Here is a 16,472-nt window from a genome sequence, read left to right on the forward strand (position 1 = left end):
CGATCATTGGTGGCAAGTAAAAATGTTTCGTGAACTTAAATTTCTATTCATTAAAACACCCTCAGCGCCAGTGTATCTTTTTAAATACACACTGTCCTCAACGCTGTATACCGAAAAAGATACACATGGCTCGTTGTGTTCGATCGGTTGTATCTCCTAAAAGGACACACTTTCTTAAGTTTTTATATGTAGAGAATAATGTTATGACCTGAGCCAATTTCGTGGTATACCTAACTGGGTTTGGCCTTAGACACGTAAACATGAAAAGATAGGTTGTATGCAACTAGAAATTCATATAAACATACAAAAATGGAAAAATTGAAGCAACTATTTTATTTATTTGCAGTTTATTTTCGTATTTTTCTATTTTTCGCTCTAAAATAGCATAAAAAATCTCTATTCGTCCAAAAAAACATTTTGGCCCAGAATGAAAATTTTGTGAACCCCCGTGGCGCTGAAGGTGATACCGGGATATTCCTATAACCGGTATTCTAATAAGCGGGTTCAACTGTACTACCTTACTTTTTGGTAGTAGCAGATGTTCATAATCATTGTATACTTAGGTATTGTACAATAATATAAGTGTTTTTGCTCTAGATTGAAATGCAGTTAGAAAAACAGCTGAAAAGGAAATTTTCCAGGTTAAGACAACTGGATAGGACTATATGGAATAGTGGACTATCGAGTGTCTTAGCAAACTTTTTAAGAACTTTTGAACTGAACTGCATGTATAATAAAAATCACAGAGAAACCATACGCGAGCTGTACGAGGAAATATCACAATATAAGGTAAGTGCAAAAAATGAAAAACAAATCTTTCTTTTCATCTAGGGTTCAGTAATCAGTCTGTGACATAATTTCGGTTTTACAAAATTGGTTGTATGGCTTGGCGTCTTCTACAATATTTTTCCATTCGTTCCTGTTTTTGCTTATGGTTATCCATTCTTTAATACTAAGTCCGCAATTATCTGGTTCGTCCATCTCGTTCTCAGTCTTCCTCGTGGGCTGCCTGATACTGGTTTCCATTTAGTGATTTTCTTGATAACTAATTCTGGATTAATCACTTCTCTATGTCCCATCCATCTAAGTATCGGTGCCGTGATAAAACTAACGATGTCTTCTTCTTTCAAATCTTTCCTTACTTCGTAGTTTATCAGCTTTCTAAATTAATTATTACGTAATTTTAGTGATCCTTCTATTATTCGAATGATTTTTCTCTCTAGGATCTTCAATATTTATTCATCTTTTTGTGTTCAGCTCATTACTTCAACACTATAATATGTGATTACTGATCCAATTGCTGCTCTGTCAATTTTCAATTTAGTATTCTGAGTAAGCTTTTTATCTATGCGGAAGTTGTTGTATGTCCATTACGTTCTAGTTCCTGCCAGGATTATGTCATTGATTACTATGCTTTAATTATTAAATCCATTAACTGAGACCCCAAGATATTTGAAGTGTTCTACCTTTTCACATTTATATTCGCCAATATCCAACCTGGTCATATTAAGTGTATTTTTGAGTATATTAGGTATAGTCGGCGCGGGAATCGGTTGGAGAATTTACACCGAATACAGTAAAACCTGTGTTACCGGCCACCTGTCAAAATCGGCCACCTGTACTAACGGCCAATTTCAAAATTCACCAAACACATTATGTAGATTCCCTTATTTATTATCTGGTATTTACGGCCACCTTTATAATACGGACGCGGCCAAATAATCACATATTTTTAAAACACATTTTATAGAAATTTACCTGTTAATGTCGGCCAAATATTTTTGTCAACTTGTTGATAGAAATTCCCAGTACTATATTTACTACCTTTTGTACCTACCTAAAAAGGTATTAAATAATTAGGGTCGGTGTGGTGACCGAAAAATATGGTGTAAAAACTCAAATTATCAAAGGACATTACAAAAAAATAACAGGGAATTGAAAAATTCTTCAGCAAAGCTTAACATCCCCTTTTTTTCGTAGTATTAGTAGAGTCCGTTCATATATAGAATTATATTTGCTTTTAATAATAAAATAAACAAAGTTCCAATTATCTTTTATATATTTGTGGACTACACAAACTGGCAATACCGGCCATCGTTCTATATCGGCCAATAGTTCGTTCATTTTTAGTGGCCGTTACTGACAGGTTTTATTGCATTACAAAATTTAGTTTGGCAACATTGTGTGAATGTTGATATTAACATATATCCTTTCTAAGATAAACAGAACTGTAATTAAGTCCAGACAAATTGATATATTTTTTCCAACAAAAATGAGATGTTTTATTTTAACCAAATAATGTTTCAAATATCTTCTTCTTCTTCTTTTTATATAGACATTACTGTGTCTGTTTTTCAATGTGCCTCCAGTAAGTTGTCATTCCATCTTTTTCGTGGTCTTCCCACTGATCGTCTTCCTATTGGGGAAGCGTCTCTCGCCGTCCTTACTACTCTATTTGTTGCCATTCAGCTTATGTGGTCGTTCCATTCTATTCTTCTGCTTTTCACCCAGTTATTAATGTTGTCCACCTTGCATCTCCTTCGTATATCTGCACTTCTAGCTCTATCCCAGAGCGTCTTACAATCGATTATTCGCAATGTTTTCGTCTCTGCGGTTTCTAGCATTCTTTTTGTCCTTTCTGTATCAGGTCGTTTTTCTGCCGCGTATTTCATTATTGGTCTGATGACTGTTTTGTAAATTCTGCCTTTCACTTCTTTTCCGATGTTTTTATTTCTCCATATTGTTTCATTCAGGCAACCTGCGGCTCTGTTTGATTTATTCACCTGATCTTCCACTTCTGTTTCGATCTTTCTGTAGCTGCTTAGTGTGATGCCTAGATATTTAAACTCCATGACTTGTTCTATTATTTGACCCTGCAGCTCTAATTTACACCTTATTAGATCTGCTGTTATAACCACGCATTTAGTCTTTTTTTGGGGAAATTAACATGTTAGATTTTCTAGCGGTTATATTAAATTCGTGCAGTATACGTTGTAAATCATCTTCACTTTGAGAGATTAGTATTGCGTCGTCTGCATAGCAGATTATTTTAAGTTGTTTTTCTCCCACTTGGTATCCTTTTTTTGTTCTTCCTTTTTTTATTATTTCGTCCATGATCAGGTTGAACAACAGAGGACTCAGGGAATCTCCCTGTCTTATCCCATTGCCAGCTTCAATTGGGTCAGTTAGTTCTTCATCTACTTTTACTTTTATTGTGTTGTTATGGTAGATATTTTCGATTGTTTTAATTACTCCTAGAGGTACCTCTCTTGCGTACAATAAATGGATAACGTCCTTTAATTTGACCCTGTCAAATGCCTTCTTACGGTCCACGAAGCATAAGTATGCCGGTTTGTTGTATTCTAACGATTTTTCTTGAATCTGCCTCATTATAAATATAGCGTCGTTGCATGATCTTCCCGACCTTAAACCTTGTTGTTCTTCTGCTAATGTTATAATTTCATTTAATTTGTTTGTTATCACTTGAGTTGTTAATTTTAATGTTGTGTTTAATAAGTTAATCCCTCTATAATTCTCCGGGTCTCATTTGTCTCCTTTTTTGAAGAGAGGTATTAGGATACTTGATCTCCATTCTTGTGGTATTCTGTTTTGTTCTATTATTTTTTGTATTAGTTTTAATAGTTGTTTAGTTAGATCTTGTCCTCCGTACTTTAGGAGTTCATTCGATATTCGGTCCTCTCCTGGTGATTTTCTATTTTTTAATTTCCTTAATGCTTCCGTTACCTCTGCTTTTTCAATATTTATTTCTTCGTTTATTGTCACTTCAGTTGTTGGTGGTTCGTTATCGTTATCTTTAGCAAACAGAGATCGAAAATAGTCTGCCCAAGTTTCCTTCTGAATGTGTTTCGTTTTTATTAGTTCGTTCATCTCTTTTCTTTGTCCTCTGATCATTCTCCATATTTCCTTTTGTGTTCCGTAGAAGTCGTGTTCCATCTGTTTTGAGAAACTTTCCCAGTGTTCTCTTTTTATTCGTCTGACTAAAGTGTTTGTTTCGTTTCTAATTCTTTTATAGTGGTTGTATGCCTGTTGTGTCTGTTGTGTTCTGTATTGTAAAAAGGCTTTCTTCTTTTCTTCACATTTTATCTTCACTTCCTCTCGAAACCATGGGGTTTTCTTTTTTGATATATTGGTATTGTTACTTTCCTCTCTCCAAGTGATTCTGTTGCTGCGTTAATTATGTTACTTTTGAGCTTTTCCCAGCTTTCCTCGATGTTATCGTTTTCTAGTATTTCATTATCAGCAATCTTCTCTGATATTCTTTTTCTATATAAGTACTCCTTGGATTCCGTACTTAGTCCTTCGACTTTGATTTTTGTTTGTGTTGGTGCCACTCTCTTAGGTGTGAAGCATTTCATGGTGATTCTAATTTTACATTAATACTAGGCTGTGGTCACTACCTACATCTGCTGCGTTGAGGCATCTTACGTCAATTATTTTTGATGGATATATATCTCTGTTAGTTACAACATAATCTATCATAGATCTTTGTCCACGGGTATAATTGAATGTATATTTGTGTTGGTCTTTGTGGTCAAAAAAGGTGTTGCTTTTTCGAAGTTCGTTATTCGTGCAGAAGTTTATCATTAATTCTCCATTTTTGTTTTTGACATTTCATTATGTTTTTGTTTAATTCCAGGTATTACTTGGTTGCTTTAAAATCCCCCAGTATTATCAACTTTCCTCTAACTTGATCTACTACTTGTTGCAATTGATCATAGAATATTTCCTTTGTTGTTTGGGGCTTACTATTTTCTGGGCAGTATACTCCGATAATGTTCAGGTCTTCCTTCTTCATTCTAATTTTTGCTGCGACAATCATTTCTGATACATATTGACACACTTTTATGTTATTTTGGTATCTTTGGTGTATTAGTAAGGCTACACCCTCTTTGGCCATATTTTCTTTTGCTACTCCACTGTAGATTAGTATATATTCTCCTGATTTTGACTGGCCTTTTCCTTTCTTTTTGGTCTCCTGTAGAGCGCATATATCTATTTTTTTCTCTTTTAGCTCTTGGGTTATTTCTTGATCTCTAGTGTTAAGCGATTTTATGTTCCAAGTGGTTATTCTCATCTGGGTTTTGGAGGTTTTTCTCGTGTCCTTATTTCTTGCCGTGGTCGTCTTCATATTATCAGTCCGGTTCCGAAGCTTCACATTGTTTCTTTGAGCAGTATTCGTTTTACGATTGGTAGGTTGCTAACCTTGCCAATCACCCTCCACATTTTATCCGGGCTTGGGACCGGCTGTGGTAACCGCAGAGCTACTCGATCCACCCCGCAGTTACCCCAGGCAGTGTGTTTCAAATATGATGTGCAAAATAATTTTGAATTCTTTTTTGCTAATGAACTTGCTTTTTTTGTCAATAAAGTAGAAAAAATGTTAAATTTCTGTATAATAATTATTGTCCAGTTATCGTCTAATTATTTTAAATGTACTAATATCGGTCGACTAATTCAGAATGATTAATGGGTTGTTAAAACATATTATCTTTAGCGGCTTCTGGAATGTTGAAACGAAATAAGGCGATGGACTACCCCAGCTAATTGTAATAATATCCGAAAATATTACCTCAATCATCCAAGATAGCCATGGCTACATCCTTAGCTTAGCTCAGTCTCTCAAGGTGTGTGTTCGTCTTGTCCTAATCTTAGAAATGAACCATGAAGATTCAGAATAAAAGCAAACAAAACAGTATTTTTAACTAATCATGTTTTTTGTGAGATAAAGGTATAATAAAAATATGACTTAGTAACTTAGTAAATGCATTAATAAATATATTCAAATTCTTGCCAAAATTAACGATTCTGGATTATACTTATGCATGGCTTGTGGTGTTGGTTCGATGGTAACTTATTGATGCCGAATGGTACTGCTGTAGACTTCTTGTAGACCTGGGCAGATGTTCGGCCCTAGGCCCCTGCAGCTGAAGATGTTGGGTGCTGTAGTCTGGATGTCATGGTCTCATTCTTCGCCATAAAGTTGCATCACCGGTGATAGGCTTGAAGCTGTTGAAGCTTAAAGGACTGTGATCTTTATTTCCAAAAACTATAAGATAAACACACATATCAATCATCAAGAAGAAAGACCAAAATTTGCCACGTCTGCCATGCTTTTAAGAAATAATCAAAAAGAGTAGCAGATGACAAGAATAAATTAAATAAAATTAAGATTGAATATTACTGATTAAAATTTGATTACTAAAAGCATATTAATAGATGAAATGGAATATAGACACCAAACACATAGTTGAACATTTGAAGGTTAGGTATAAGAAAAAATGATTATAAAAAATTAAAAGTAGACTATAAAAAGCTTAGAACAAAACTCACCCCAAGAGAATAATAAATCTTGAAAATAGATAGCTATTAACAGCTCTGTAATTGCCTTTTATAAGATTATCACCACCATTTTGAGAATTCTGAAGAAAATGAAAAATAATCGAACCCCAGGTGAAGATGGAATAGTATCAGAAGCACTAAAAATTGGAGGAAATATACTACTTGAAAAAATTAAACAACTTTTCAATATCTGCCTTCACAACGCCAATATTCCAACAGACTGGAACAACGCTACTATGATTCTATTACACAAAGCAGGAGACAAAGCCAATTTAGAGAATTACAGACCGATTAGCCTCCTCAGCCATTTATATAAGTTATTTACGCGAATAATAGTTAAGAGAATGGAAAGAAAGTTAGAGCCTTATCAACCAAGAGAACAGGCAGGATTCCGAAAAAATTACGGAACAAATGACCATCTACAAAGTATAAAAACCCTGATAGAGAAAGTAGTGGAATACAATAAACCCCTAGTTCTAGTTTTTATCGATTTTCATAAAGCCTTTGACACAGTTGAACTTAGCAAAATATTACAGGCGCTTAAAAAATGCAGGCTAGATTATAGGTATACAAAATTATTACACAAAATATACTTACAGGCAACAACCACTGTCAAATTACATACTAACAGTAATCGCATAAAAATAGAACGGGGGGTTAGACAAGGAGACCCAATGTCACCTAAACTTTTTAATACGGTCTTAGAACATGCTTTCAAGAGTTTGGATTAGATGACAAAGGGAATAAAAATAGATGGAGAATACCTAAACAACTTACGTTTCGCCGATGATATAGTCACAGTAGCTGAGGATCTAGGTATGGCAAGAGAGATGGTACAAGAACTCGTTGTAGTTACAGAAAATGTAGGTTTAAATATAAACACCTCAAAAACAAAAATAATGACAAATTTGGTACCCAACCAGAACATCAGTATTGGTGGGAAGGAAATAGAACTCGTAGATAGATATAAATACCTGGGACATGAAATTGCGATTGGCAGGGATAACCAGACTCATGAGCTGAAGAGAAGAATCGGTCTTGGGTGGGCAGCATTTGGAAAACTGAGAGAAACTTTTAAAAGTGAGTTACCCACATATCTAAAGAGAAAGGTATTCGATCAGTGCGTCCTCCCAGTCTTGACGTACGGATCAGAAACACTTACCTTAACTAAAGCCTCGGCTACCAAACTAAGAGTCACGCAGAGAAGAATGGAGCGGTCAATGTTAGGAATAACTCTGCGAGACAAAATCAGAAACGAAGAAATCAGGAGAAGAACAAAGGTGACTGACGTCATCGAGAGGATAGCCAGGTTGAAGTGGAGATGGGCAGGACACGTAGCCAGAATTACAGATGGGCGATGGACGAAGAGGTTATTGGAATGGAGGCCAAGAGAAGACAAGAGAAGCGTCGGTCGACCGCCTACAAGATGGACTGACGACTTAAGAAAGGTAAATAAAAACTGGATGAGGGCGGCGCAGGATAGATGGGGTTGGAAACGAGGGGAGGAGGCCTATGTTCAGCAGTGGACTTTTGAGGCTGGATGATTTGAGAATTGAAATGACAGCGTGAACTGTAGAAAGGTAGGCATGTTCCGTATTAAGACAGATATTTAGGGAGTAAAGATATGCGGGGTACGTTCAGTATGTTCAGTTGATGATTTAAATAAAAAGATGTAGATAATAAAAGAAAATAATAAAAGAGGGGACCAACGAGTTTTTAACGAAGAATCCTGGTAAAACATGTAGAAGAAAATTATTGTTCATGAAATATTAAAGAAAATAAAGTAGATTATATATTTAAAAATAAAATATCAAAGATTTGACGTTTGTAACGTTACAATGTCTTAAACATATCGAAGTTCATTGATGAAATGCGGATTCCCACCGATTTGCGTTTCGACTATATTTTGTTTTATTTTGATATATTGCCAAACCCCTCTTGGATGCTTCCTTGCACAATTTCGAAAATTATAATATATTATACACTGTGTTATTTTAGGTCTCTGGTTTAGCCTGGAATATTCCATTTAAAGGTTTAGCAGAATTGGTCAGAACAGTTAAAAGAATAGGATTTCATGTTCAACCTGAAGATGATACAGAATTTGCGTTTTCACTTTATGTTCATTGTTATCCCGGTAGATTGCTATCGGTTTGGATATTTATAGTGAATATTAAAAATATTGACTAAACAAGATATTTAAGTTAAACGAAAATTATAATATAATTGTGATAGCATAATATTATATATTTTACCATATAATATAAAAATACAGGATATTAATTATATATCGTCCACTTACAATAACAAAGTTCTAACTGCACTTTTTCCCAAATTGTAAATTTTGGTATAATAAGGTTTTAAGTATTCTTTTATAAATGAGCGAAATAAATTGAAAACAAACATACAAGACATACTAAACATATGGAATAAGCACTATAAAGAAAAATTCGAGGCAAGTAACCAACAAGATGAGGAGAGAGGACAGCAGGCAAGAGAAGTGGATAGAGACAATCGAGTAGACGAAATTCATATCAAAGATATTGAAGAAGGATTGGCAAGAATAAAGATTGGAAAAGCGGGAGGTGCCGATGACATAGATCCGGAGATGATGAAGTACGTGGGAGAACGAGGCAAGCTTTGGCTGCTGAAAATAATTAGGGAAGCATGGAGAACAGAAAAGATACCGGAAGACTGGGAAGAAAATTTATTGATACCAATACACAAGAAAGGAGATGAAGCGGAATGTGATAACTATAGGGCTATATGCTTATCATCAGTGGCATATAAAGTCTACACCGGGATAATAGAAAGGAAGCTCAGGAAAGAACTGGAAGGAAAACTAGAAGAAGAACAAGCGGCATTTAGGAAGGAAAGAGGAACAACAGATAATATATACATACTGAGAAATATAATTGAAAGGAAAAACGAAATAGGAGAAGACTTATATATTACGTTTATAGATATTAAAGCTGCTTTTGATTCTATAAATAGAGAAGTAATATGGTCAGTAATGGAAGATCTGCAAATCCCGCAAAAGATAGTAAGCGTGGTAAAAAGTAACTTACTTTTGAAACGTACTTGCTAAAGTACAAACAAATGGAAACAGATCGCCAAAAATAAACCTAAGGAGAGGAATAAAACAGGGGGACAGTATCAGCCCAGTTTTGTTTATATTAGTAATGGATAGAGTAATGAAGAGCGCTAAAAGAAGGTCAAGGCAATTACAGTCAATAATAGGGTACAGGAATTTAGTACCAGTGAGAATGGAGGGATTACTATATGCAGATGACTTAGTAATAATAGCAGACAATAAAGAGAAAATGCAAAATCTAATCAATATATGGGTGGAGGAAATAGAAAATTTGAAAATGGAGGTAAATGTAAAGAAAACGAAGACCATGATAGTAACCCAAAAGAAAAGGGAAGAAATAAACCAAACGATATTTAGGTGCAAAAACGAAATAATAAAAACAGTCTCGACGTTTGAATACCTTGGAGTAACAATATCAGGGGATGGAAAGATAGATCAAGATATCTCATACAGAGCGAAAAAAGCAAACAAGATCTACTATGCACTAAATAAAACAATATTTGGAAAGGAAGAAATAGATAAAGAAATAAAACTGAAGGTATACAACGCAATCTCTGTGCCAACTTTAATATATGCAAGTGAGACATGGGTAAACAATGCAAAAATAGACAGTACAATAAACGCAGCGGAGATGAAGCAGCTAAGAAAAATAGCAGGAAAAACGAAATTGGACAGAATATGAAATGAAGATATTAGACAAAGACTGAGACAGGAATCGATAATAACCAAGATACAAAAAAGAAAATTAAAATGGTATGGACACATTAACAGAATGGACCAGGGAAGACTACCAAAGCAGGTGATGGAATCGAAAAGATATGGTAAAAGAAGGAAGGGAGGCCAAGGAAGAGATGGATCGATCAGATTATATAAATTGGACAGGAAAAAGGAAAAACACATCAACACATGAAAGAGTTAGCAAAGGACCGCAAGAAATGGAAGAGATGGATAGAAGATGAATAAAACCTCCGACGCCCCTAAGGAACATAAGGAGTTTCGAGAAAGAAGAAGAAGAAGAAGAAGAAGAAGAAGAAGAAGTATTCTTTTCTATCGAATTTAATAAAAATTAGCGCCATCTAATCACGGGAAGGTGTTTTAGAAGGATCGCAGAGTTCTATTTGCAGCGATTGTTCGTCAATTTAATTTAACATGATTCTATCTACATACAGTTAGCACTTTGTAATTCCCAAACAGTAGTTACACCGTTGTTATAGTATTCATGAAATGATTTTTTCCAAAAAATATTTGGAAGCAACATTAACAATTCCAAAAATGTACCTACGATTTATATCTTAATTACTGTGCTGAAAATAACCTAGAAACAGTTAAACTCTCAATGTAGATGTGTACCTATATATTTTGTAAGTAATAATTTTAACTATAGTTTTCACAAACCAAAAAAGACATGTGTGAAACCTGCTCCGCCTTTTACTTAAAGGAAAAAGAAAATAGACTAAATAGTACTAAAGCCGAATCTATGGAAAAACATACTAAAGAAAAGGAAGCTATGCGAAAAGAAAAACAAAATGATAAGAAAAGTGACATTCCAGTTTTATGTTTTGACTTAGAAAATGTAATAACCTGCCCAAGATCTCTTATTGGTAATTAATTTTATTTACCAAAAGTTACTTTGTACAATTTAACAGGGCATTTATCTAGAACAAATATGGCATATTGTGCAATATGGATAGAAACTCTCCAGGGACGAAGTGGAAACTGCTTAGCCAGTGCGTGAAGAAAAATTATAGAAAAGGTTTTAGAAGAAAATTATCTTAGACAACTTATCACTTGGAGTTACAGCTGGGTCCCCCAAAATCGAAACTCCCACATTTCTTTTTGTGTTTTAGATGTACTTAAAAATCTTCCAGACCTAGAGGTTTTAACAACGAAGTATTCCATTCCTGGACACGGTGCTGTACAGGAGGTAGACAATATTCATAGCAAAATTGAAAGGCACATGTCTAAAACATAATTTTTCCCACCTCTTGGCTTTATAAGGGAACTGAAACAAATGAACAAAAAAACCCCTTTCAAATAATTGAAATCAAAGAGTCAGATTTTAGGGATTATGAACAGTATTCAAAACAACTAAAATTTGAAAACATTCCATTTACCAAAGTATGTTCTCTAAAATTTTCAAAACATGACTTAACCGAGGTATGTTTTAAAAAAGTCACACTGCAGATGAATTTACTCGAGTGTTAATAAGGCCGGCTAATCCAGTACCTACTCCCACGCCGCAACAAAAAAACTGCAGAGGTGAAAGTTCCACCTAAGTTTCTACCTAAAATTCTTTCCGCAAAAAAAGAAATTTCAAAGGAAAGAATCAGTGTCATAAAGAAAATGATGCCGTCCATGCCACAAAATGACCAAGACTATTACAAAGCTATGTTAAATTTAGAATAATATTGCATTTATTTAGGTACTTATAGTTAGTTCAGTTAAGGTTTTATATTAGAAAAATTTGTTTTGATTTTAAAAAACTAATAAAATGACCAATACCATTACAAAGCTCTGTTAAATTTAGAATAATATTTCATTTATTTACTTATTGTTAGTTCAGTTAAGGTTTTGTTTTGATTTTAAAAAGACCAATAAAATCTTTTAAAAATGTTCACTTAGAACTTCGTTTTAATTTTATGGGATATGACGTGAAAATCATCTTAATCTAACAAAGTTTTAACTGGCAGTTAAAACCATGTTCGATTAAATATTTATGAAAATGTAATAAGGTTCTATGTTCATTTATGACTTGCTAGTTCTAGATTTAGTTAAAGTTCTATCTCTAATATTTGTGAATTAAATTTACTAGAAGAATACTTTAAAAGAATATAAATTATTCCGCATCCATATTAATAATTTTCAGTTCATAATTGGTATTCAAACTTTAGCCTTTGTTTTTCAAAATAGTTGAATGTCCAGATACAACTTTATTATTCTAAGGGGACGATATTTATACACTCATTGACAAACATCCAGTATTTTGGAATTTTGTAATTATTTTTTTTTGAGAATAAATTCTTGCCAATCACGTCGTTTATTGTGAAGAGGAGTTTATTTTAAAAAACTTAGAAGTAAAAAACTTTACTGCTAATACAGTCATTTATCTACAATTTTTAAGCTTTCCGACTTTTCATCCGTTATGCGACGACTGCTCCTCTCATTAGAACATCAAGGAGTATTGACCTTAACAATTTGGGTTATAGCTGGACGTCCACAGCTAACATACATACTAGATATCAACCCGTTTTGACCCAAACTTTGTCAGCCTTACACTAACATAAATTAATAAATAGAATTCTTTTAATAAACATAAATAAAATTCCTTTAATAAATAGAAATAAAAATCTTTAAAACCATCACATATTAAAATTGTATATATGACATTCACTTTAGTCTACTTCACAAACAAAAAATAAGACGCACATATTTGTTGGTTGTCTTTCACCAACTATCTCATCACCCTCAAGAATTTCCAATTTCCATAAAACTTGTTAACCTTTACAACATTCTCCATCTATTCCACCATATCTCGTTAGCATAACTTAAGCAAGATATCATGTTAATGAATACTCAAGAAGTAGCTTCTTGTAACCGAACGTAAGTACGACACGTTATAATTGCATGATTACAGGCGGCATACATCTGCATGTGTTTGTGAGCTTGGGTACGTTTGTTACCGCCCTCTAGTGTACATGGATATGTATTTGTCTGCTGTCTTAACTACTTTTATGTATGTTGTTCAATATCGGCTTGATCTTATGGATCTTTAGCATTTTTTACAACGAGACATTGCTCTAACTCTGGTTTTTATTTGTAGCATTTAGTGACTTGTAACCGTTGACCTTAAGATGCTCTGCATACTTTAGAGAGCGAAACCGGTCGTCGGAAGTTACAATAAATGATTGAGAGTACGTCTGTTTTTTACTTCATTAAAAAAGTTCGGTTTGTATAATGGTAAGTATATAATTTATATTAAAAAACTTTTAAAAAGTCATCCAAATGGATTATACAAAAACATCAGAACGTTTTCTATCTAGTCAGATCATATTCAGTGTAGTAATTGAAAAACTAGCCCACTAGTTAATATACAGGGTGTTTGGTAAAGAATGGGCCATAGCTTAACCTTACGTTCCAGAGCCCAAAATAGATCGATTTAATCCAACCTATCTTAGTACGAAAGTTGATAATAACCGAAATACAGGGTGTCAAAGTTAAACTTTTATTATATTTATTCTTGAATATTTCCTGACAGGGACGGGATAACAAGACGACATTTGGTAAGCTAGGGTTTTTTGAGATGGGAAATCTAAATTCGCCACCAAAAATAATGTATTACCCAGAGGGCGCCACATACATCTTTCAGCGCTCATTTAATACGTTCCATTTTTATATCCCCCACTCTACACACTTTTTGCATCAAATTTTTTAATCTCTTAGTACTTTTACTTAAAGATATACTACATACATATCGCTAAACTTAACTGTTTTCGAGATAAACGCATTCTAAAACTGCGATACAACATAATTTTTTGCATTATACAGGGTATTTCATTGGGAAAGTAACATACGTTAACTGTAGAAAGAGGACACTTAGGCGGTCTCAAAAATACCATACTTAATGGGTCTTACTTCATTATAACAAAGATACTGGGTGTTTTATCTATTTTGCCATTTTTTTATTTGGTTCATAACTTTTTAATCACTTTGTATATTTATTTTATATTTGGTACGCCAACATTATTTAAGCTGTATAATCAATTAATTTATTTAAAATTGTAAAAAATCCAGGTCCGGATTAAAAAATATTGGAAAAATATTCCGACCCAAAAACAACACCCTGTACATTGAATTTTTTTTAAATAGATTTTGCATTTGAAAAGAGAATGAAAAACTAAATTTAGTGGTATACTTTGAATTTTCGGCAAAATGATTTTTCTGGTCAAATTTTGAATTTGAATTCTGAAATTATGTGAATTGTAAAAGCTCGAAGTAGAAAAAAAATTGAAATACGACTTACAACTTTCTACCCATACTTTATTTTTATTTTATATTTATCACTGAATATTTTTTGTGTTCAATCATTTAATTTAGTTAGAATTATAAAAAAATCCAGGGCCGGATTAAAAAATATTGGAAAAATGTTCCGATCCAAAAAAACACCCTGTGCATAAACATTTTCTAAAATGGATTCTGCATTTAAAAAGAGGATGAAAAACTAAATTTAGTGGTATACTTTGAATTTTCGGTAAAATGATTTTTCGGTCAATATTTTGAATTTGATTTCTGAAATTATGTGAATTGCGTGAGCTCGAAGTAAAAAAATTAAACTGTAACTTAATTTTAATTAATACCAATATTTAATGTTAATTGTTAAAATGTTAACCTTTTTGTATTTTTTTATATTATGGCGACAAATAATTAATAACAAATATTCACCTTTAATAAATAAATAAATAATACCGAGTCCACAAAAAATACATAACTTTAATCAACGAAATATCCTCAACATTAACAAAACAGAAAAAGATTGCTGAAAAATAACTTTTGGATATCTAAAATCCAAAGTTTATAACGATAAAATAAATAGTAGGGAAGAACTTTTTGAACGGATTCGAGACGCCTTCCAATACATGAAGAATAACCCTGACAATATTAGGAACTCAGTCAGACAAATAACAAAAAGAGCAAGACTTTGTCTTCGACAAGGTGGTGGCCATTTTGAACAATAACTATAGTTTTAATAAGTCATTTTTTTTGTAAAAATTTTTGTTTTTTTTTTAATTTGTAAGATAGTTCGTTGATTAAAGTTATGTATTTTTTGTGGACTATTTTATTATTTATTCATAAATTAAAGGTGAATATTTGTTATGAATTATTTGTCGCCATAATAAAAAAAACACTAAAATGGTAACATTTAACCAATTTAGATTAAATAATGGTAATAATTAAAATTAAGTCACAGTTGAATTTTTTTACTTCGAGCTCTCGCAATTCACATAATTTCAGAATTCAAATTCAAAATTTTACCAGAGCAATCATTTTGCCGAACATTCAAAGTATACCACTAAATTTAGTTTTTCGTCCTTTTTTTAAGTGCAAAATCCATTTACAAAAATTTATGTACAGGGTGTTTTTTTGGGTCGGACCATTTTTCCAATATTTTTTAATCCGGCCCTGGATTCTTTATAATTGTCAATAAATTAATTGATTGGGCACCTTAAATAATATTCTGTATTAAATATAAAATAAATATACAGTGTGGTTAACAAGTTTTAAGTCTTATTTCAATTTTTTTTCTACTTCAAGCTCTCGCAATTCGCGTAATTTCAGAATTCAAATTCAAAATTTTACCAGAAAAATCATTTTCCCGAAAACTCAAAGTATACCATTAAATTTAGTTTTTCATCCCCTTTTCAAATACAAAATCCATTTAAAAAAATTAATGTACAGGGTGTTGTTTTTGGGTCGGAACATTTTTCCAATATTTTTTAATCCGGACCTAGATTTTTTACAATTTTAAATAAATTAATTGATTGTACACCTTAAATAATAGTTCCGTGCCAAATATAAAATAAATATACAGTGTGGTTAAAAAGTTATGAACCAAATAAGAAAATGGCAAAATAGATAAAACACCCAGTATCTTTGTTATTAATGAAGTAAGACCCATTAAGTATAGTATTTTTGAGACCCCGCCTAAGTGTCATCTTTCTACAGTTAACGTATGTTACTTTCCCAATGAAACACCCTGTATCATTGTAGTTAGACCCGAAAAATAAATTTGAAACCATAATAATTGTGCCAGTTGTCATATTTATGTCATTGCATCGCAAATTCCATTTCAAGAAATTTGCGATACATACTTTTAAGTTTTTATGGTTGTAAGTTATTTTTTGCGTGTAATTAGGTACAATCATATTATGCAAAAAATTGTGTTGCCTCGCAGATTTAAAATGCGTTTATCTAGAAAACGGTTGAATTTAGCGAGATGAAAGTAGTAGATCTATTTTAAGTAAAA

At 32.9% G+C, this 16,472-nt stretch overlaps 1 protein-coding gene across 1 annotated transcript in view; it reads left to right on the plus strand.

Moving 5' to 3' along the window:
- The window catches only part of LOC114343886 (coiled-coil and C2 domain-containing protein 2A), a 217,388-nt gene extending 206,407 nt beyond the window's left edge, over positions 1 to 10,981 (plus strand). The window contains exons 13-14 of the mRNA XM_050647533.1: positions 598 to 789; positions 8,359 to 10,981. Coding sequence (XP_050503490.1) covers positions 598 to 789; positions 8,359 to 8,547 — 381 coding nt within the window. The 3' untranslated portion in view covers positions 8,548 to 10,981. The remainder of the gene's footprint in view (positions 1 to 597; positions 790 to 8,358) is intronic.
- The last annotated feature ends 5,491 nt before the right edge of the window (positions 10,982 to 16,472 follow it).

This window comes from Diabrotica virgifera, chromosome 3, assembly GCF_917563875.1.
Source record: "Diabrotica virgifera virgifera chromosome 3, PGI_DIABVI_V3a".
Classification (NCBI taxonomy): domain Eukaryota; kingdom Metazoa; phylum Arthropoda; class Insecta; order Coleoptera; family Chrysomelidae; genus Diabrotica; species Diabrotica virgifera.